The following is a 21,729-nucleotide window of genomic DNA, read 5'->3' on the forward strand; positions in this document are numbered from 1 at the left end:
GGTGCTACCCTAGACCCGCCGTCGCGGAACTGTGCCCTCTCATTCCATCCGCGCATAACTTGAAACCGTCATGCGGCAAACGGCCGATGTGATGCGATCGTCTTTAGGAGAGGCGCACCGTCCAATGCATGGTGTGGAGTTCGATATACAATGCAGCTTTCCTATACTTTTACAAGGGATTTTCAATGGGATATTCCTTGAGTTCGATATAACCAAAATTCGAAATATCCGGGTTCGACTGTACGATGTTTCATTTTTGTTGCTCGCCTTAGAATGGTGAGTCTAGCTTGTGTGCTAATTCATTAACACAGATGATCATGTCCATGTGTTCTCTCATCCGCCTCAGTATGCCATTGTAGGTTGTGTGAGCAGGGCAATCATTTTTCATTCTTTTCGTTAGCCCCTCTCTTGTACGTGACCTCTCATACATGTTGTTGCGTACGCTCCTCTTTCGAAGTACGTTGAGCCATGTATTGTTGCTCTGAACCAGTGATTTTACTTAATTCGCAAAAGTGTGCGCAAAACAGGCGCGAAACTTATGATGAGCGAAAGCACTTTCTAATGAGGTCTAACTCCACCGATTCAGTGTGTTGCTTGGCCTTAAAGTGACCATGTCATCCTAGCGTAGTAAGTCAAACAGGCGGGGTCTAGCACCTGGTCCTTTTTCTCGTTTGAAGCTTGCAGCCTCAAAAAAAATCGCGAGCATGCGCCAGTCAGGTGGTAGTTGGCAGGCAACAAGGCCCGGCAGTGATTGCGGGTTGTATGACGTCATGAGACCGGATGGCAGAACCGATTTGGAATGAGCTGCCAGCTCAGGCAGCTCCTTTCATATGTAGAAAGGAGGACATAATCGAACTGTGCCAAACATTGCATGCCATCGCTCTTATTGGCTAAGATGTTTCGTGACTTCGAAACCACATATTCTTGCACGGGTAATTCAAAAGCATAGCCTATGACAGACCGGGACCTGAGTTTTGACCTTGACCTGAACCTTGAGCCAAACCAGTGATTCTCAGCACACGGTCATTTGTGTAACGTGGTTGAGCCTAATTTTTTTTTTTATGCACAGCATTGAGGGCCAAATATTTCTCTTTTATGGGTTTTGGTTGCGCCCATAAGTGTGCACACATAAAACATTTCGCCATCATCAGGGGTACAAATCTTCCCTCCATGGGCTGCAACAAAATACAGCGAGCCTGTACCGCTGCCTTTTGGTTGTAGCATTTGACACAGTTGCATTTGAATACGAGATTTGTCAAGCCAGTTTCGTAATTTCAAAGAGTAAGGTTGTCTAGGCAGCACACTTCATGCAGCGACTTAGTGACGAAGGCAAGGTTTAGTAGCATATTTGGGGTTTGAAAGGATGATTGGACCTTCACGGTTTATCCATTGTTTTGCGAAGAATTTGAGTAAAAATAAAAAACACCTCTCAGTTTGTACAGCTGCTGCGATTACATGCACTGCTCTTGTTCCCTTTTTTTTTTGTGTGTGTGTGATGTCATTAGGAACACTATAGAGGTGTCTGCGTGAAACCTTCACATGCCAACCATGGCAGGTGGTGTTGGTGTGGCAAAGTGGTTCAGGCTGGTTTTGATGGTGGAATTTGCCGAGGTAGGTTTAGGACTGCGAGCAAAGTGGGGTCAGAGCTATGGGACCGTTTTGATGCGATTGCGTGGCGTCACTGGGACGCGACTACTCCATCTTTGCAGAGTGCCTGACCATCTCCATCTCATCAGATGAGGAGGCTGATGGCGAGGGAAGTCTTGAGGAGTGCCCTCCTCAGCGCTCTGAGACACCCGCCAAGGAGAACCCCAGTGCCCTCCGGCCAGTGGCGGTAGCTGAGGTGCAGTGTCTAACGGTGAGTGCCGCACAGTTGTATAAGAGGAGGTAGGAAGAACAGTGTCTGCACTGCACTAGAATGGAAAGACGGGCTGCCAGTATATGGTCCCGGATATCGGGCACATATTGGATATCAGGGTGGCATACTGTGGTGCCATCTCTCAGCAAGTGCCAGCATAGCAATGGAGGGGGATCACATGGGCTACTCTCCTACTTTGAATATCTCATGCTGTTTAGTTTTAAATGTTTATGGCTTTGTGGTCCTGCTTATAGTTCATCTGAATAAATACAGTAAAACCTTGTTTTCATTGTAAATTCAATAATCCGGAATCCGGTTAACTTGATGTTTTTGCCGGTCCCTTGCAATCAGGATTAACGAGGATTTACTGTATCAACATTCCCAACAATGTGAGCAAAGCAGAGCGCTTGACGACACTGGGAAAAATCATCGTTTGCACTTTGGTTTAGTCTCCAATGCAGACAACCATCATGAAGGATTCATTAGATAAAATTACCGTGTTGTAAATGCATTTTGGATTTTTTTTTTTTTTTTTTTTTTTTTTTCAGTCTTGTTTTATAGTTTCAACTTTCGGTGAATTCTAGCCTTTTTTTCTGGTCCCTGGAAGACCATTTGAGGAGAGTTTTCTGTAGTCTTCTATTCAACTGAATATTGGAAATTAGTTTACAAACACTAATGAAGAAATTGTATTATATTCACCACCGCAAGGAGCTGTCACTGACTCTCACATTGCACAGGGATAACAGTACAGCGTAGCTAGATTTGAAGGCATTCAGTTCAGGGCTAACCTACCTAGATTAAACCGCTCGAACACCATGCACTTCGCGAGAGTCCAACAACCCGAAAGACTCCTCTACCTTGCACCGCAGTGTCTAGTGCAAACTGGTGGGCTGTGACGCCAAGAAAAAGTTTCTCGGTTTGTTTCACCGGAACGAATGCTAAAATCTTTAGAACGCGCTCGACTGTACTGCGTTATGTTTCTTCCTTGCTTTCTGCCCTGATCGGTGCGTTGGTGTACACCTGTGCCAGCAGGTGCAAGAAACCCCACCACAGAGTCCGCGTTCCAGCAGCCGCGGGGGAGTGATGGTGCTCTCGTCGCCCACGTCGTCCGAGGCCCCGCGAGGCTCTGGCGCTGGGGTCAACTGCAGCCCAAGCGTGCCGCTGACCAGCACCACCATGCGCTTCAGCTGCCGCAGCATCCGCGTGGGCTCCTACAAGGTGGCGGCTGGCGAGCACTGGGTCTCTGTCTCGAGCCGGGGCTTCGAGTTCACCATCCCGCCACCCCGAGGTGAGTGACTGATTGGACCATTGCTCCTTACTGGGACCTTGGTCCATTGCCAACACTGTCATGCAGCAGTGTCGCTCTTGTAGCAGCAGCAGCAGCGGCTGACTGCAAGCCTGTGATAGAGTACATGAGGTTCATCTTCAAGCTACACATGGTCTATGAGATCTCATAGGGAAGGGTCTTTGAATAATTTTAACTGCGTGGGAATTTTTTTTAGTGGGCTAGCAATAAATGTCTCTCTTTAGGAAAAGTCTTTGTGTCTGGGTGAATTCACCTGAATTTCGTGCGTTCACCTGAATTAATTGAAGTGAATTGTAATTGAAACAGTATAGACCATCTGTTACTACAAAACTTGCTAATTTGAACTTCACAGCACTGGAAGAAAAGTTTGAAAAAGTTTGGATTATTTCGCACAGAATGACCTTAAAGAAATGACAAGAACCGCTTTCATTAAATGCAGGAAGCGCCAAGTACCGCCTCGCCAGTGATCATCCAAAATGCCACACAACTCCTATTGGTTAGATGGCTGATGCACGGCCGATAGCTGTCACAGTTTTAGGGTTGTGCAAACGGCTCAAAGGTCATAAAAGCGAAACCGAAACTAAGCAAGCAGGCTATCTACTATCGGAAACAAGGCCATCCCTGTGTTGTCATGCTTGCTTTTGCGTGCACGTTGGAAATGCCCAACCGCGCCGGCAGTAAGACTTGTCCGTATTTCTGAATTAACAACGGTCGAATTGACGAGCATGTAGTTGCAAGTCTGTAACGCGAAATGGGCAGCAGGCAGCCGAAGCCATCACAATGGCTGCCAACCGGTCACATCGCCATTTTGGCTTTACCATATACTTCAATGGAAGATATACTTCGGAAGATGCCTTGTCCTGCACTGAGCAGACCGAACAGTGCTGGCGAATCGAGCGGGCAGAGAGAATTGCAGTGGCGAATGGACTTATGGACTGATATACATTTATTCCTTCCTGAGACCGTTTCATTAGCACCAACCCACAAGACAAGTCTCTGATCAAGAGCAGAACGGTATGGACTGCTGGGAGCATTATACCACGAAACGCGGGGAGGGATGAGGCTGCGTGCGGCAAATAACGTGCTTTAGCAACTTGTGTTTTTGGCGACCCTGTACTTCTACAACAAGGGTAAGTTCTTCTTGAAAGTAATGTTTTGGCTATATTTACAATAGCTTGCCTAAGAATCCCGATTCACACCTCTTTAAATTTGCTTTTAGCGGCTCAAAAATTTTCCCTGCATAATTATCGTACCCCCAACTTAGCATCAATTTTCCGTGAAAAAAAGTGCGATCATTATGCACACAGCTGATGGTGCCCGTCTGCCACTTGTCATCCTGGCTTCTCTTCACGGCGCCATCCTACATGCGGTGCACGACATCACTTCAGATTATTTAGGCTTTGCCCACACTCTTTTGTAAGTCCGACAAAATTTTATTGGCCAAGGTTGTACACGGCAACAGAGCGCTATATAGCAAGTTGTGTCCATTGCCAACGTCTGAAACGAAGCACCACGCCATCTCCCTAGATTGCCTTTTGAAAAAATTGGGATTGATCTGATTGGTCCTTTCCCCAAATCGTCTGACGGTCGCCGCTGGATTATCATAGCTGTCGACTATCCCACCCGATATGTGGAGACGTCTGCGCTAGTTTCTGCCAAATCAGCCGTGTCAAACTTTTTACTACACCAAATTGTTCTTCGCCACGGCGCATCCCGAGTAATCATAATTGACCACGTTCGACAGCTTACTGTAGATATCGTGGAAGAACTTTTGTTTCTCTGTGGCTCCGAACACCATCATTCTACTCCCTATCACCCTCAGACAAACCCCCGAATCAACTCAGGCACCCCGCTGGGGTGACGTGGTTACGGCGCTCGACTACTGTTCCCAAGGATTCGGGATCGAATCTCGGCCTCGGCGGCCACTTTTCAGGGGAGGCGAAAAGCAAGGCACCCGTATGCTGTGCTATGTCTGTGCACGTTAAAGACCCCCAGGTGGTTAAAATTTCCAGAGTCCTCCACTACGATGTTAAACCCCACAAACCAAACATATGAACCCGGAGATTTGGTTTGGCTTTGGACGCCATTGTGATGCTTTGGACTGTACCAAAAGGTCTTGCGGCAATATGCCGGACCCTTTGTTGTTTTAAGTCGGCTGAGTGAAGTAACCTACGTTATCATAAGCACAAGCAGCATCGACAAATCGCTGCTCACGGAAGATTCAGCTGGCTCATGTGGCACGAATGAAACGCTGCCATTCCAAATCTTGAATTGATCGAGGACGAGCTTCATCTGCCCCAGGGACAACTGTTAAGCCAATGACGCTGCGTCGCGCGGCGTTGCGCAGAGAAGGACGAGGTGAATGCGCGAGGACTGGTTCTGATACAAGCCTTACTCTAACTATTCCTGGCTTTCATGCATGCCTCGCATATTTTATAAATCATAAACTCACACCCGTAACAATATTAATTCCTGCCTAAACTGCGGGTTCTTCCCTCGTTAATACTGCCAACCAAAGGGTGAGATCTACCAGATTATGTCAATATTTTTAGACAGTAAAATATTGTTAATTTCGTCCTTGTTGGTTCGGAAATTCAGATGATTCGAACTAGGAGCATGGTCTCGGCCGACGCGTAAGTAAGTATGCAGTGCCAGACACTCATTAATTCAAATACAGTGAAAGCTCGTTAATTCGAACCTCGATAATTCGAATTTTCGGATAATTCGAACTGCACTACTTGGTCCGGCCAAGCTCCATAGAGATCTGTGCACAAAAAAGCCCGCTAATTCAAACTCAGTCGGTTCCGCAACGGATAATTCGAACTACGCGCCGCCGCATATAGGCGGCTTGACGCACAGCACGTGGCAAAAAAAAAAAAATAAAAATAAAATAAAATCCCTCAGAGAAAGAACGGCGTGGTTAGAGGCTGTGCGCTTCCAAAACAGAGACAGATGAAACCAGATAGAACCATGGATGAGTGGGTAAAGCCTAAATGGCGCCATGACCGGCGCGGCGGCGCCGGAGGGTAGGGGTTGGCGGCCGCGGCTGCGTACTCTCTTCCGTACAACATCCGAAACTCGCAATTAAATACTCGTTAATCGAGCCCTGTTAATTCGGAAATGCGCATAAGCACTGTCGGCGCAGTCCCAGCAAACTCCCACAAGAAGCTATGACTTCGGATGGGCGCTACGGGTTGCGCGCTTTTTTTTTTTTTTTTTTTTCGAGAGTCGTTCACTTTTTCATCCGTCGGCTCTCAACGAACACAGGCGGTGGTCGGGCCGCGGTCATGACGGCGGCTTTTAGCATCGTCCGCTTGCTTCAAGAGGCGTTTGCTGCTATCGCATGTGGTAGTAGACAGCGCCCGCCCCGATCGCCTACAGCATAACGCGAACGTATTGAAAATGAGGTTTGCACAACCGGACAAGTGCTGGCACCCTGCCAAGTTCGCTCGCTTTCCCCCCTTGCTAGAGCCAACATAAAAAGAAAACATCGCTATGTTATCACTGAGCAGCATCTTGGCGCACTGCCAAGATGTGTTGTGGACCGTGATGACGCGAAACGAAACGCAGGGACGCGGCGAAACGGAGGGACGCGTTAACGGCTGGAGCCCTTTTCTTTTTTTTTTTCTTTTCCGTGACGGCGCGGAACAGAGGGATGCGTTAACAACTGACGGCTTTTTTTTTTTTTTCGAATTCTAAGGTGAAAATCGCGGGTAAGCGGGTTCATTATGCGAGTGGGTTGTTTACCCAAGTTAATACGGTAAATTTACGGTAATGCAGATGGTTCTTGTCAGTTTTTTTGAGGCCATTCGATAATTCGAACATCGGATAATTCGAACTTTTTTCCCGGTCCCGTGAAGTTCGAATTAACGAGCTTTTACTGTAATAGATTTTGGAGCCGTTCTTCAACGTTCCCACGAGTGTGCGCAAAGTAATGAAGCCAGGAAAAGTCACCGTTCTCTCTTGGGTTTCATCTTAAATGCAGACATCATACACATTCATTAGATGAAATTGCTCCAATGCAAACCGTTTTCAGGCCATTCGATGATTCGAACCTTCAGTTAATTCAAGCGGTTTCCCCAGTCCTTTGAAGGTCAAATTAACAAGAGTTTGCTCATTTCCAGCAGTAGATTGTCCCTTTAAGAATTTTTTTTGCCATTTGCTTCAAACTCGAGATGTCTGCACCGAATAATGCGTCCACCACTTTGAATAGGGGAGGTGTAAGGCATAGCATCTGCCATCTGCACTGAAAAACTGGGTAGCTGCATGCCTGTATTTTGCTTTTTGGTCTTTTTCCTAGCTTTCAAGAACCGTCTTCTACGAGAGTGGCCCCCTCAGTGGTTAGAATGTGGTACCCTGTTAATGTGGGCCAGTCCCAGTTGATCTTCAATGTCCCTGTAATATGCACTGATGTAACACAGTACATTGTCTTCTTATGGGTTTTGCTTACGTTGTAATGTGGATGGGGCTGTTGAAATTTGGTCCCTCAACCTCGCTGTCTGTAGCCAAATTCCACTGTGGCAGGCTTTTTACTGTGCAACACCACCACCACGCATCGCTCTACTCTGCAGAGGGTCCAGCGGTGCTTCTGCACCTCTCCAACACTGACGTCGTGCAAGTGCTGGGCCACCTGTCTCGCTTCATGGCGGTGCTTTTCATATCCACCAGCCGTGAGTGCTCGGTCGAGGTGCGCGCCAGGCTGGGCATGAACCGCAAGCAGCCGGGGTACTTTGACCCCAGCGGGACCGGTGAGAGCGGTGCCAGTTTTCGGGACTAGTACCTTCAGAGCAAGTTCTGCGTTGCAAACTTGCTCACTCACTTTTTTCTTTTTCTTTTCTTTTTTTTTTTTTTTTTTTTTTTTTTTTATGATGCACGATGCAGAGGAGAACCAGAAGCGGATCACCTTCCTACCCGAGCCGCCATTCTCGGATGACCAGAAGAGCTTCCTGCGGCATGTGTTTCCTGGCCCTCTGCTGCAGGAAATCAAACAGACGCAGGCCAACGAGATCCTCATCAAGTCTTCCCCGTCACCTGCGGTGGGCTGTGCCTTTGGGCATCACTCATTTCTTAAAAGCATACCGTGTATCATTTTCAAGATTGCGCCACTTGGTGCACGATCGCATTGCTCACGGGGTGGCATGGTGACACCGCTTGGATAGAGTTTGGCTGGTAGAAAGTTGGCCAGAATTTTGGGCACAAGCACTTGAGAAATGCAATTTCTATGCCTTGGCTGCCTTCATATAAAAAATGCAGTACAGTAAAACCCCGTTAATATGTAGTTCGCGGGGACGCAGCAAAAGTATGTACAGTCAAATCTCGATATAACGAATCCCGCGGGACCGCAAAAAATTGTTCGTTATTTTGAAATATCGTTGTAATGAAAAATCTGCGATTATAAGCCAGTGGTCGAACCTAAGTATGAAAATGACGTACCTTGGCAGTAGGCACGTGTGTAGACGAGCAAAACCTCAAGTGAAAATGTTGCACTAACTCCAAAGCTGATTTATTTGAAGAAATCAAATATTTTCTTCTGCTGTGCGCAGCAAACACGACCGCTCACTACATTACACCACTACAGCACATACACCTTCCACTTTCCGGAACACCTCATTGCGTGCGTGATTGCACGGAGCGATGAAAGTACGGACTTCGTCCATGTGCAAAAAAAAAAAAAAAACATCAAAGTTCTCGTTGACCCCATTTTCAATGCTCCCTGGACTCTGAAAATCTTGTCTCAGTCTTCCAAATGATCGCGGAAATCGATGGGGCAATGTTAGCTGTCGGTAGAAGCCGAATCGCTTTTTCCCTGCGTCGATTTCTTGCAGTGAAAGCAGCTACGTTCATATCTTCTTGGCACTTCGCTGGCTAATATCATCGCCAATCTCGCACAAACTTCGCGATAAGATAATCTGTGGCAAAAAAAAATAAAAATACCGTCCCACACGCGCGAGCGCACGAACGACCGAGCCGCGTATGGCACCCAACACAGGAAGAAAAAAACGCAGGCAGCTAGGCCTGCTGGCTACTGCGTAATAAACCATAGCTTCATGGTGGCGCTAGGAGCTGGTCCTAGATGTCCTGATGATGATAGCTACAGCCCACGGACCATACACACAGGATCGGCGGTTTCTGTTTCGTTTCACGCGAGAGTTCCAAGCTGCGGAGCTGGTAATTTTAGCTGAATTCGTAATACTGATGTTCCAAAATTATAGAAGAAGAAATAAAATATGTTCGTTATTCTGAAATAGTTTAACATTGAAAACATAGCAAATCTGCCGGGGATTCTTTAAAAATTCGTTAATTTGAAAAGTTTGTTAGTGTGGTGTTCATAGTAACGAGATTTCACTGTACAGTTGAATCCCGCTATAACGAAATTCACGGTGCACGAAAAAAAATTCGTTCTCGCGGAACTTCGTTATCGCAAAAATTTGACGTGAAACGCAGAAAGAATTGCCCAAGCAGCAGCAAAGGCGTTTAATGCCAAAAATCTGTAAGCTTGGTTTGCTTACGCTTCACGGCGAGCAACGCCGTCACGCGATTTTCGCACTCGGTCAGCAAACCCATTGCAACATCGTCGTCTCGGACAGCAACGAAATTCCTGATGACATCAAAAGCGTCCATCACCTGTACGGCGGTTGCCGCAGCCGGCGCTTCCTGTACGTCGTCGTCTTCTTCATCGGAAGAGTCCTTATCATTCCGGGCAGCTTTTATGATCTTCTCATCACTCACATCTTCGTGAACAACAACACAAGCGTCAGCGCCGATGTATTCGTCGAGCTCGAGATTAGGCGGCACGGTTCCTATTTCTCCCAGCGTTTTCCAGGCGGCCGCGATCCCCGGAGCCGGTGACGCCTCTTCGTCGTCGTCTGTAACGCCTGGTGTTAGGCCAGCAGAGTGTACGGGTCGACCTTCGGCAAATCCGGCGTGCCTGAAACAGTTCACAATTACTGAGCGCCCCAGTGTGCTCCAGGCAGCAGACATAATCTGCAGTGCCACGTACAAGTCCACCTTCGTGTCTCGGCCGGTTTCAGTGTTAAAAAGCAGCCGCTGAATTAACCTCCCGCGGTAAGCGCGCTTCAGGCTAAGAATCACGCCCTGATCGAGAGGCTGTAAGACAGACGTGCAATTGGGAGGGAAAAACCTCAGCTCCGTGTTAGTGAGCTTGACTTCGTCGGAGTGATGCGCTGAACAATTGTCCAAAAGCAAGCAAACTTTACGGCCCTGCCGCTTCATGTCGCGGTCGAATGCCATCATCCACTCGGTGAAAATAGCGCGGGTCATCCATGACTTGTTGTTCGCCTTGTACTGCACAGGTAGGCTTCGAGTTCCCTTAAAACAGCGCGGCTTGGCACTTTTGCCTATGACTAACGGCGGACGCTTGTCCGAGCCATCCATGTTTGTGCAAAGCAGCGCTGTGATGCGTTTTTTGCTGTGTTTGCCGCCGTGACAGCGCTGCTCCTTGAAGTCGAGCGTCCTAGCCGGCAACATCTCGTAGAATAGCCCGGTCTCGTCGGCGTTGTAAATGTCTGCAGGCGCGAAGTTGCTTAAAATTCCGGCCATGTTACTCGCCTTCCAAGCAGCTGTTCCGTCCACGTCTGCTGACATTGACTCGCCGCACAACACTTTTCCAACGATGTTATGGCGGGCCTTGAAACGGTTTAGCCAGCCAATGCTGGCTTTAAAATCATCAATGCCAAGTAGGCATGCATAGTTCAAGGCTTTCTGCTGGACGATGCTTCCGGACAGGGGGACGTTGCTGGCTCGTGCTTCCACAAACCACGCATGCACTGCTTTGTCCAACTCTTCATGGAGGGGCCGCGTCACCTTTTTGTGCTTCGAGGATGTGCCTGAAGCAAGTGCCATTCTCACGCTGTCCTTATTGCCTAGAATCGTTGACAGCGAACTTGCAGGAATTCCGAAGTCTTCAGCAATTGCCGCTTTCTTCCTTCCGCTTTCTGCTTGGGCGATTATTTGAGCTTTTTGCTCAAGGGAAAGAGTTTTGCGTTTTTTCACTTGCGTTGCCATCGTGTCCTGCGGATGAAAACTCGTCGTTGTCGAAGAGAAAGGCAGCGAGTGAACAACGCGACCACGACACAAAGCCAAAATGGCGGAACTGCAATCACGTGATTTCATGCTTAATGTGGCTTTGTATTTGACTTGGACTTCTCGCCAATAAAACTAGTTTCGGTTTCGATTTTGAACGCGAAAATTTCGTTGAAGCGGAAACGCTCTGCAAAAATGGTTCGTTGTGCAGAGAAATTTAGGCCATTAATTCTTATAGGATACTCGCGGGGAATAAAAAATTATTCGTTGTCGCGGAAATTTCGTTGTGGCGGTATTCGTTGTGGCGGGATTCAACTGTACTATCCGGCAGTACACCTTAAGGGGGGAGGCTACCCTTGAACACCAACTTTTTTATTTCTTGAGGTATCTGAATGAAATTTTCAGGGTATGCTCATAGTACACACATTTGAAGAACTACCAAGTTTCATGGAGCTGGGCTCATCGGTTCTCAAGTTAGAGGAGTATATCAAGATAGTTTACATAGGTCCCTAGGGGCGGGCCTGGAGAATTTGCAAAATGTGCTAGCAGTGTGAAATTTGTTATAATCATTCCTGGATAGTTTCCCCAGGGCAAGACAATTCCCTTTTTCCAAATTTCCTCTCTGAAAAATTTTAGTACAGCCCCAAATTTAGTGTTCAAATTTACACCTGACTTAACAATATTTTAATTGACTGCCCCTAAATACACACGAAATATTTTGAAAAAAACGAATTGTCTTGCCCTCAGAATTTTCCTTAGGTATATAACAAAAAAAACCTCATGAAAATCCAATAAGCGGTTCTTGAGCTATGACTTTCCCTAGCAGCCACACCGTGCAAAAAATTGATTTTGAGAAAACGGCTCTCAAAGGTTGAGAGAACAATAACTTTTTTGTTTCTCAAGTTATCATGATGAAATTTTCAAGATAGGCTCATGACATTAACAAATGAAATACCACCAAGTTTCATAGAATTGTGCACGCTAGTTCTCAAGTTACAGAAGCATATCAAACTGGTTCGAGTAGGTCCTTTATATCAAGCCTGGAGAAATTGTGAAAGGCGCTGGCATTGTGCAATTTGTCATGCTGATTCCTAGATAGGTTTCTCAGGGCAAGACAAAGCCCTTTTTCCAAATTTTCTTGTTGAAAAATAGCATAGAATTGGATTTTTTGTTATCAATTAGACCTATGTTGATTAACCAAATTAATTATGGCAAATTCCAGACATAATATTTTGAATACATGGGCTTGCCTTGCCCTCAAAAATTTATTCAGGTACAGTCGAGCCCACTTATAACGGCCCCACTTAAGACGAACACTCGCAATTATCACGAACAAGTCCGGTGCGGCCGTCAAAATATACATTAGGACTATGGCGCTCCGTCGATCTCGGCTGCAGCGAACATCTGTGCGACTAGCCGATCGGCTACAGCGAACGCCTTGGTGCCGCGGACCACTTTCCACATGTATAAATCCGTCGATCCTGAGCTCTGCAAGCCGCGACAATCGGCATTCCCGATTCCCCTGCGGCATTTCGCCCTAGCATGGTGGGCGGCGCAGACGCAGCAAGCGGTTTCCCAGTTTATCTATCGCGGCATCTCGCCAGAGGAACGAGGAGCGGCCGAAACGCGACAAGCGACTTCCCGGGTTATCTTCCGCGGCATAAGCGCCGTAATGCAAAAAAAAAAAGCTAGCCAAGTCTGCACTGAATGCGTGTCGCAGCTCGAGGCATCGTGAGCGACCACGCAACGTTTAACACGTTGCACGAAACCATTCAGAGGGCACGACGAGAGATCGTAAATCCGGCGATCGCAAAAATGGCGAAGCCAACAACAACAGCAAACAAAGAGCCGTAGCAGATTACGCGGGGAGGCGGAGACCGACGCGTCAGCGGCCGCAGCAGCCAATAGTAGTCGCCCGATCCCTCGCGTTCTCACGGAGCGCGCGCTTTGCCCAATCGCAGCCTTGAATTCGAGCGCGGGAAACTTGAAAGCCGCCACGAGGCTCTCAATCGGTATCAAGTCACGCCTCGACCGCGCCGCCGTCGCCGCCGCCGAGGGTGGCAGAAGAAAGCGCAAGAATTCACAAACAAAACAAGACCAAGATGGCGGCGCTCAGTTCGGCGAGAGAGGAATGGTGCGCGCGCGAAGTTTGGGAATTTTCGGCGCTTGCTCGCTGCTCCGCGGCTGCCGCCGCTTGTTAAATAATTAATTTCGAGTATTTCTACGGCGAGTTGGACATTGATAATTACAGAAATTATAGTTTATAAGACATACTACCGGAATAAATAATCTTCCAAAAATCGACTTTTTCGCGATTTTTCGGTTTTCAAAGGTCGCGTCCCCCCTTAACCGATTTTAAAAAATTGACCATTACTCACCCTTCAAAAGTGAAGAAAAAGCCAGGCACTGTAAATTTCCCGTGAATACACATACGTGCACTTTATTTCCGTCCTGCCGACCCAGAAGTCGGGCATTTTCAGTTGCCGCCGCCGTGGTCGCGTGGCGACATCAGCAGTGTCAAAATCAGCAAGACCACGAGCAAACTTTAAGGCCCAATAAGGCCCAACTTCTGAGCGAACGCTCTCATAACAGTTAAGGTCTATTCACACATGCAACTTGTGAAGGACGCGCGACCGGCAGTCGAATGCGACCGGAGAGCAACCAATGTTCACACTTGCGAATGCGACTTGCGGATTGCTTTCCACATCGTGTCTACCTTGACTGTTCGCCACATAGAGTAAAGCTAACTTACGCTCACGTCAGCTGAGCCGCTGATTGGATTAACAGTTTGCGACCAGCAGTCGCGCAGCTGGAAAATCGAGCAGTGCCTGAACGGCCCACGACTGTCGCTTTTCGACAAAAACGGTTGCGCGACCGCTGCGAGTCGCAAGTGTGAACGGGCCTTTAATGCCTGAGCGGCTTCCGTCACAGTAGGGCCTGAATCGGCTCTTTCGAGGCCATCGCCACTGTCCTCATTCTAGATATCCTCATCGCTTTGGGGAGGGGCAACAGCGGCAACAAAGTGCCGCCCGTTCACACACACACGCAACATCCACTTTGCAAATCACCACAGCTCAATACAGACGATGCAATCACCTGTTGCGCACCACATCCACAAAGCAAAGAAAGGAAGATAGGATAGCTACGTTACAACTGCATGCGTAGTGCGAAGCCACATGGGCGGGTTGGGGTGTCTGTGCTGGTTACTGCGATAGGGCTACCAATGATATTGAAGCGGCTGCCTATTGACACGGACATCACCGCGGCGAACAGCGTTCGTTGGAACATAGTCAAAATAATCGCGTACTTTCTCTAGAATACTTTCTAGTACACTATAGTTGTATCGCCGGCAGTCCACACGTTCATAATGCTTTCTGGAAAGGTGAAACGTTTTGTGTCGTAGCACTGCGTCAGTTGAACTGCGACGAAAGGTGCGTATTAACAGGTAGGCACTTCACAAGCCACTACGTCTTAAGCGGTCAACCAATACATGGGTTTCAATAGCGGCTCAGCTGGGAAATCTTCAAAACTACGTTTTAACCGCAACTACTTGGCAAGTGGGTACATATTAATGAGGTTTCACTGTAATTGAATCATACTCCTAAATTTTCCTCTGTTGGGGCTCCCAAAAAGCTGAGGTGATGTCAGAGGGAAGGGGGTGGCTGCTACGAATGCACAGTGAGGTATCACCCTAATTGGTTGCAAGTAGGGGTTCCCGAATATTCGAAATTTCAAAGAAGAATCAAATGTGGTTGTTATCTGAATTTTATTCGAAAAATTCATATCCAGAATTTTCCAATGCATGCACTGAAAATTTCCCAACAGTGACAAAGCAAGGCACTTGAAGCCGGGAAAAAAAAAAGCATTCTCACTTCATCTTGATATCAAATGCAGACAAGCTCGTACCGGTGTTCATCAGGTAAAGTCATTGTGATGCAAGTGGTTTTGAGCACTTTTTTCAAACCCATTTCATAGTGTTAGCATTTTGTTAATTTATTCATTTTTTCTGGTCTTTTGAAGGTCGAACTATCAAGAGTTTATTTACTGTGCAGTAAAACCTCATTGGTACATTTTTTTCTTAGCGTGCAAATATGCAATGACCAGTGTCAGTCAGATACATCAGGTTAAAGCAGTCCAAGCTAACCTCTAGATATCCCTCCTCAAGCCTGAATGGCATGGTACAATATTGCTCATGCAAGCGGTAGCCACAGAGCATTCTTTGCCACATATTTCAGTTTTCTTATTTCTGTCTAAATCTGCTCATAAGGAGACTTCTGAGAGGAAGTACAGAGCAGGCACAGTAAACACTCCATTTTCAGAGGTACTCCACCAGCCTAGAGTAATGGTAGCTGTTAGCTGCCGAATACCAATCATTCCTCTCTTAATTTACTAGGTGTGCTCTATTCTGGGACTAGTGCGTGTTCCTCTTGCCTCAGTGTGACTCCTCTTGTGGACTAGATCCATGCACTCATTATGTGCTGTTTACTTCTTGTGCAGTGAACTGTCCTCACAGTTAAGGAACTGTATGGTAATGTTTACCACCTTTTAGCAGAGTTCTTTTCCTTTTTTGTTTTCACTGCAATCACTGCAATGGCACAACCTGAGATACACCTCCCTACTCTCAGATGGTGACAGCTGCACTTTCCTTGCGCTGCAGGAAGCCCGGGTGCATGGGTACATTTCAGTTGAGAAAGACGACTGTACCAACCTCATTGCAAAACATAATGGCCTTGGTTTGGAGAGCCTTGGTGGTAAAGGCGAACTAACTGCGGACCTAGTTGCGAAGTTTTAATGAGCTACTATGAAGACTCACAAGGGTGATGTGCAGGGAATGAAGAGGGCAGTGATGGCCACTTTTCACCACATAACATCAAATGACTCGGTGTCAGACCACAGCCACTGCCCACGTTAAAGAACTCAGGTGGTTGAAATTTCCAGAGCCCTCCACTATGGCGTCTCTCATAGCCTGAGTTGCTTTGGGACGTTAGCCCCCAAAACCAAACCAGGACCGAGCTCATAGTGCCGGCAAAATACAGCGAGAGCTAAGCGTGAGATAGCCCCTAAGCAGCGCTACAATCTGCCTCAGCACGTCTGTGAGGCCTTGTTGGCCATTTACGAGCACCTGTTGTGGAAGCTGCTGTGGCTGAGGCTGTTATGCGATTTATTGCTGGCTGCAAGAGCATCCCTACAACAGTATTGAAAGAGCTGCACCTCAACCCTGGGACTTCAAGCATGAAGCGCATGGCGGAGAAAGACCACTGCCGAGCAGTGGCATCTGCAAAAAAAGTGCAAGACCACTGCGGACATGCAGCACGCATTGAAAAAGCACCGTTTGGGTGTCCATAGTCAGTCTGACTACATTCCTGGTGTCTTTTAGTCACCTACATTGCAAAATATTGAAATATTTTTTTCTACACTTTTGATTGAAATATAGTTAATCTTTTTTTCTTGTTTTCTCAAAACACCGATTCTTGACTTCTTGCCTAGTGGAGGTAGAACCATAATTTTTGTTGTGACATGTAGCTAAAAATGCAAAGCACATAGTGTTAGGAACAGATTTTGCAATTTACGTTTCAAAACTTCTTCAGTTTTTCTCTAGATCAGACAGTAGGGTACCGACATTTGGAACAGTGAACTTTGAACTGCGATAACATTGCTAATATTTGTAATTTTAAAAAAGTGCTCTGCCACACATACGAGTTCGTACAAGTCAGCTGTGTTGAATCAGCTGTGTTGGTATGAAGGAGCACTGAATAAGGGTAAAGGGGGGAAAGCTTCAGTTCGCAGGTCGAGCCAACGTTGTGACAAGTGGACTTGTCTTCGTCTGGGCCCCCTCTACCCTTGTCCAGTGCTTTTTCATAATGAGATTTTACTTAGTTTCTATTCTAGCTTTACGATAGTGCACTGTTCGCCTGGGTAATTTAGATTTTCTCTAAACGTTGCTCTGCACTTCTCTGCTTCAGATTCTGGCACAACCATCCGGATACTGCTCGTCTGCTGCACAGGTACGAAGCCTCTCCTGCGTGTCTCTATGCTGCTTATTTTGCGGAGGGGAACGAAGAAAATATTAAGCATAGCCTGTCTTCTGTAGCTGCAGGGATCACATTAGAACCTGGGCAGTTTCAAGGTTTGGCATTCACACACCTGTAATAAGTCGACTCGTGTGACTGTGCCTGTTAATGGTCTGGAAGCTTGAGTGGGGGTGGGACGAGGGGAAAACTGTGCTAATTACTGAAAGTACTGAAAGACTGAAGATGCCGTGCATGTATGCACGCTACTATATGGTTCTGAAGACTGACGTCAGATTATCACTTAAGTGCCACAGTTTCAACTTTATGATTCTACGTGTGGGCTGGCCTGCTGAAAAACATAGCCATGGGGGGGTGGCGTAACGAAACTGGGAAGTCGTGCACTGAAGACTGTTTCACATTATTGCATCAAACATCAAAAGGGAAGGCAGCCTGGTTGTAGCATGGTCACAGGAAACACTGAAGCTTTCACATACCACATCCCGTGAGACTGGCGCCAGCGATTCTGAAATGGTCACATTTCAGCGGGGCGCGATGTAGTATACAGTCTCTAGCCGTTTTCTTGGACTCCAATCACAGCCAAACCTCGTTGTAAGGAACATGGATGTAGTGTCCAAAACGAAGTAAAATCAAAGATTGGATGGTCCATGCTTTATTTCGACAGGAGTTCTATTTTTCTTTTTTCTTTTTTTTTTTTTTTTTTTTTAACGAAAAAAAAAATTTACACTCGATCGCTTTTTACAGAGCAGTTTTTTGCACTCACATGGCTAAAGATGCATAAAGGAGTCGGAAGAAACTTCAACAAGCGTGTCTAAAACACCTGCGCTACGAGCAACAAAAATTAGCATCATCTTGGTTTAACAATAAAAACTAGCATGAACAGCTGACGGGCACGTGATCGAGCAATGCCTTCAATGCGCTGAGCGACCCTGGCGCCACTTCCATTGACCCGGGCGCTGCTATCCGTCAGTCCATTGACTTTGTCGCAAAAATAGCAGTGCAGAAGCGCAAATTGGTTTTGCTTGAGACAAGAATCAAGGTTTCTGGAACAGTCGAGGGCGTGTACAGGAAACAGGGCGTTGCCAAGGACTTTGGTGTTGCACCTAGCACTGCTTCAACAATCTTGAACTTAAGGCAGAAAGTTAAAAATCCACCTCATCGTTTGGTATTTTCGAATGTTCCTCTTGAGGACTTCGGCACTGCTGATGGCAGCGTAGCTGTGGCGCTGTGGCGCCCAGTCTGAAGAACCAAAACGTCGTTGATCAGCTCTTTCCTGCACAGATGCCAGTAGTGAGGTAGTGGGGATGACAGAATACATAAGTTGCGTGTTTTTGCACCCTTTAATTGTCTATATTATAGCGCCTTTTGTTTGGGTTTACATGCAGATGAATATCAGATAAAATGAACAAATTTTGATGCGATACCCCTCCTTTATTACAATGAGGTAAGACTATACCTGCACGATATCTCTGACTTTGCTCAAGAACCGTCACAGTATAGATGCGAACGTGCATCATTGTCACAATCAACCTGTTCTTCGCAGCCTTCAAAGGCGCGACCTTAGATTGAAATAGAGTTATTTGGATGACTAGCTTGGATAGGCTCGGCTATTTACCATTCGACACTGACAGTAATAGTACGCTCTTCGCTTCCACTTATGTGGTCAACAAAGAGCACGCAGTCACATGGAAAAGTGACAGGCTCGGCATCTGCGGTGGTTTCTACGCCATCGCTCACGAGGTACTGAGGGAATGCGGTGCATTCGGAGGCGCTCTTTTCTCACGTTTTTGTCTCATGGATTCCATCTTTTGGTCTCCACGACTGTCGTTGCATTTTTGTAGCACTCTAGGTCTGTCGCTGTGGAGTATTTCTTTTGTCATGAGTAAAAAGCAGTGGGAAGGACCTGCAAAGCTCAGCAGAGTGGAGTTCAGGTTTATATGTTTCAAGTCGTAGCTTTTATCGACAAGACTCGAAAGCACGAGAACCAGGCGTGGTAGCATTAAACACTTTCTGGCACAGTTTGAAAAGCATGAAGGGACACTGATTGTGCGCTGCCGAGGGCCGCACACTCTTGGCGCACTCGAGTCGTCAGCAGTTGGTGCACCGCGCATTTTTCCAACCTTGACGTGTGCTGCATCCACAGCGGTCAGGTGAGGCCACAGTGACATCAACAACTCCGCCAGCGACTCAATGCGGCTCAGCCACTGTCACGCACGTGGTGATCCACACCGTACCAGGGTCCACCATCGTGACACGAACCACGCGCTCCTCGGTGGCCGCGTCAGCGGGCTGTGGCACCTCGGTGGTGTCTTCCTCTGAACAGGTGGGGCACCCTTTTTCCTGCACCTATGCACATATGCACTCTGCACATTGCACACCTTGGTGACCAGGAGTAGCAGTTGTACAGAGTTGCTTATTTTAAAACCTATATATATCCTATAGCACCCTTATATCATCCCATTTCATTGCCCTATAGCACCCTATAGCATCCTTTAGCGTCCCATTTTATCCTTAAGCATCATCTAGCATCCCATTTGTCCTATAGCATCCTATAGCAATTGCCTGTGAGAAATGCAGTGGTTGGTTGCATAGTCTTGGTAGTCTTGGCTACTGGTCATGTACCGGACTCACTCAATCTTTGGTTTGCATGAGGTCCGAAGGTTTGCTGGGAAGCTGCAGGTTGTTGTCTTCTCGGGCTGTGGTTTGGCTCATGATGCTGCCTGTGTCCAGCCGATTGGCTCATCCTTGCCCTCAGTCTGCCTTGGTTCCTTGCTTGCTGTGGCCGTGGTGCTTCCCTAGTTTTTCCTACTCTCTTTTAGTTGCCTTTTGTCGCCCACCATTGCATGCTCAAGTGCTGCCACTCAGCTGCCTTGCCAAGGGTGTCTTTGTCGTTGCTGTAATGTTGCCTTTTTAGGGCCAGGCTCGCCTCCCCTTGCCTCGAGCTTGTTGTCCATGCTGACTCACTCGTGTGTCTTGGCCACTCGTTTTTCAGCAGTTGCCAGCCCTTTCTCGCGCCGATATAATGTGTGCAAATAGGAACGTCACCTAATTCGGCTTTCGGATGAGGATGCACTTACAGGGGTTACTTTTAGAAGAGCGTGCGAGGCAAAGAGGATGCTCAGAAGGTGGCATTCATTGTGTACGGGACACACATTGCCGAGGCTGCTGCACGTGGACAGTTGCAAGTATGCTGCCCCATTTGGGTGAGGAAGTAGGGTTGAAGTGTTCTCAATACGAACCCACAAAGCATTCTAAGGAACTTGGCTAGCTTGAGGAGCCCTGATCTATACTCCGTTTCATACATCAAGTGCTACGCTGCCAAAGCTACAGCTCTTGTTTACGCTCTCCGCATCCGCGATGAAAAATAGTGCCTGCTCTTGACGAGAGGAAATAATAGTTATTTTGTCTGCAAGCTTAATACATCTTACATTTGCCATCAACTTCATAAAGAGCACCCTTTTTAGGGAGAAAGGATCGGATTCGGTGAATTTTTATGTTTTTTATGTCGTTTTCGTTCATGTCGCGTTTTCGCTGCCCCACAACCTTGCTGGCTGTGCCCTCCGCGCTGCGCATCTCTTTTTGAGAAAATGGTTTTTCGGCACGCATTTTTTCTACATGATCCGCACTGCGAAGATGTCTAGGCACGCGAAGCAAGTTATTGCAAACGTGTATGCTCGGAATAGAGCCTGTTTCCGCAGGAACCACTCGGCCACAAAAGGAGTGCGTAGTGATACGCCTCCTTTTTTTTTTTCTCGCATGGCTTTCGCTGTGTTGCACCTGATATATGAAACGGAGTATAGCGCATGTCGAACTAAGAATGTGCACTACTGTATAAACCGAAATTAGGTAGAGATTTTTTCTCAAATAAGCAAGCTAAAGTCACCCCTCATCTTATATAGCGGTGTATAGCAGAATTTGAGGCACAGTTTGGCAGCAAGTGATGTGCCTGCTTGTGAACGGACAGCGAAAACCGTATCGACATCCTGCAGTTGCTGGCGTTTTGTTTTTTTGTACCAAGAACATTTATTTTTGCGTACGCTCTTTCGTTCGACCTATGAGAGTATAAAATGCGTCTTTTGCGATGAATAATGGCATGTGGAGGCAGTTTACAGTGGCTTTCCAGAAAAAGTGATGCTCGCCGAAGCGAATGGCAACATGGCTGCTCTCTCAGCGACAATTCGGCGTGCGGTGCCGCAGACAAGATCAGCTGTTCACATGCAGCCTTTCAAGAAATGCTGCGTAATGAACGCGCTTGGTGGAATTAGATGACACACTCTAGGAGGTGGCAAGCAGCAAGAAGTTTGGAGTGAGATCGTAGCTCCGGTGATGCAGGGACACAGCCGATGTAAATATGTGCACTTCTCCACCTTTTTTTCTTTCTTTTTTTTTTCTTTTTCTTTTTTTCACTTCAAGGTAAGGGGGTCAACTTATTATTTCATTCGACTAATAATGCGGTTTATACGGTAGTTCTTGGAGCGAGCCCAGTGTTTGTA

At 47.1% G+C, this 21,729-nt stretch overlaps 1 protein-coding gene across 5 annotated transcripts in view; it reads left to right on the forward strand.

Annotated features, from left to right (window-relative positions):
• LOC146207776 (uncharacterized) overlaps nucleotides 1–21,729 on the forward strand; it is a 74,237-nt gene that overhangs the window by 22,878 nt on the left and 29,630 nt on the right. For 3 of the 5 annotated variants that reach the window (XM_084590350.1, XM_084590384.1, XM_084590366.1), the window contains exons 7-12: nucleotides 1,710–1,858; nucleotides 2,888–3,146; nucleotides 7,736–7,912; nucleotides 8,046–8,200; nucleotides 17,171–17,212; nucleotides 19,380–19,559. In XM_084590350.1, the coding sequence (XP_084446476.1) occupies nucleotides 1,710–1,858; nucleotides 2,888–3,146; nucleotides 7,736–7,912; nucleotides 8,046–8,200; nucleotides 17,171–17,212; nucleotides 19,380–19,559 (962 nt within the window). The remainder of the gene's footprint in view (nucleotides 1–1,709; nucleotides 1,859–2,887; nucleotides 3,147–7,735; nucleotides 7,913–8,045; nucleotides 8,201–17,170; nucleotides 17,213–19,379; nucleotides 19,560–21,729) is intronic. The other 2 variants (XM_084590359.1, XM_084590374.1) reach the window with 2 other exon arrangements.

The sequence above is a fragment of the Amblyomma maculatum genome, chromosome 1 (assembly GCF_055883805.1).
Source record: "Amblyomma maculatum isolate TAMU_Amacu chromosome 1, ASM5588380v1, whole genome shotgun sequence".
NCBI classification, from domain to species: domain Eukaryota; kingdom Metazoa; phylum Arthropoda; class Arachnida; order Ixodida; family Ixodidae; genus Amblyomma; species Amblyomma maculatum.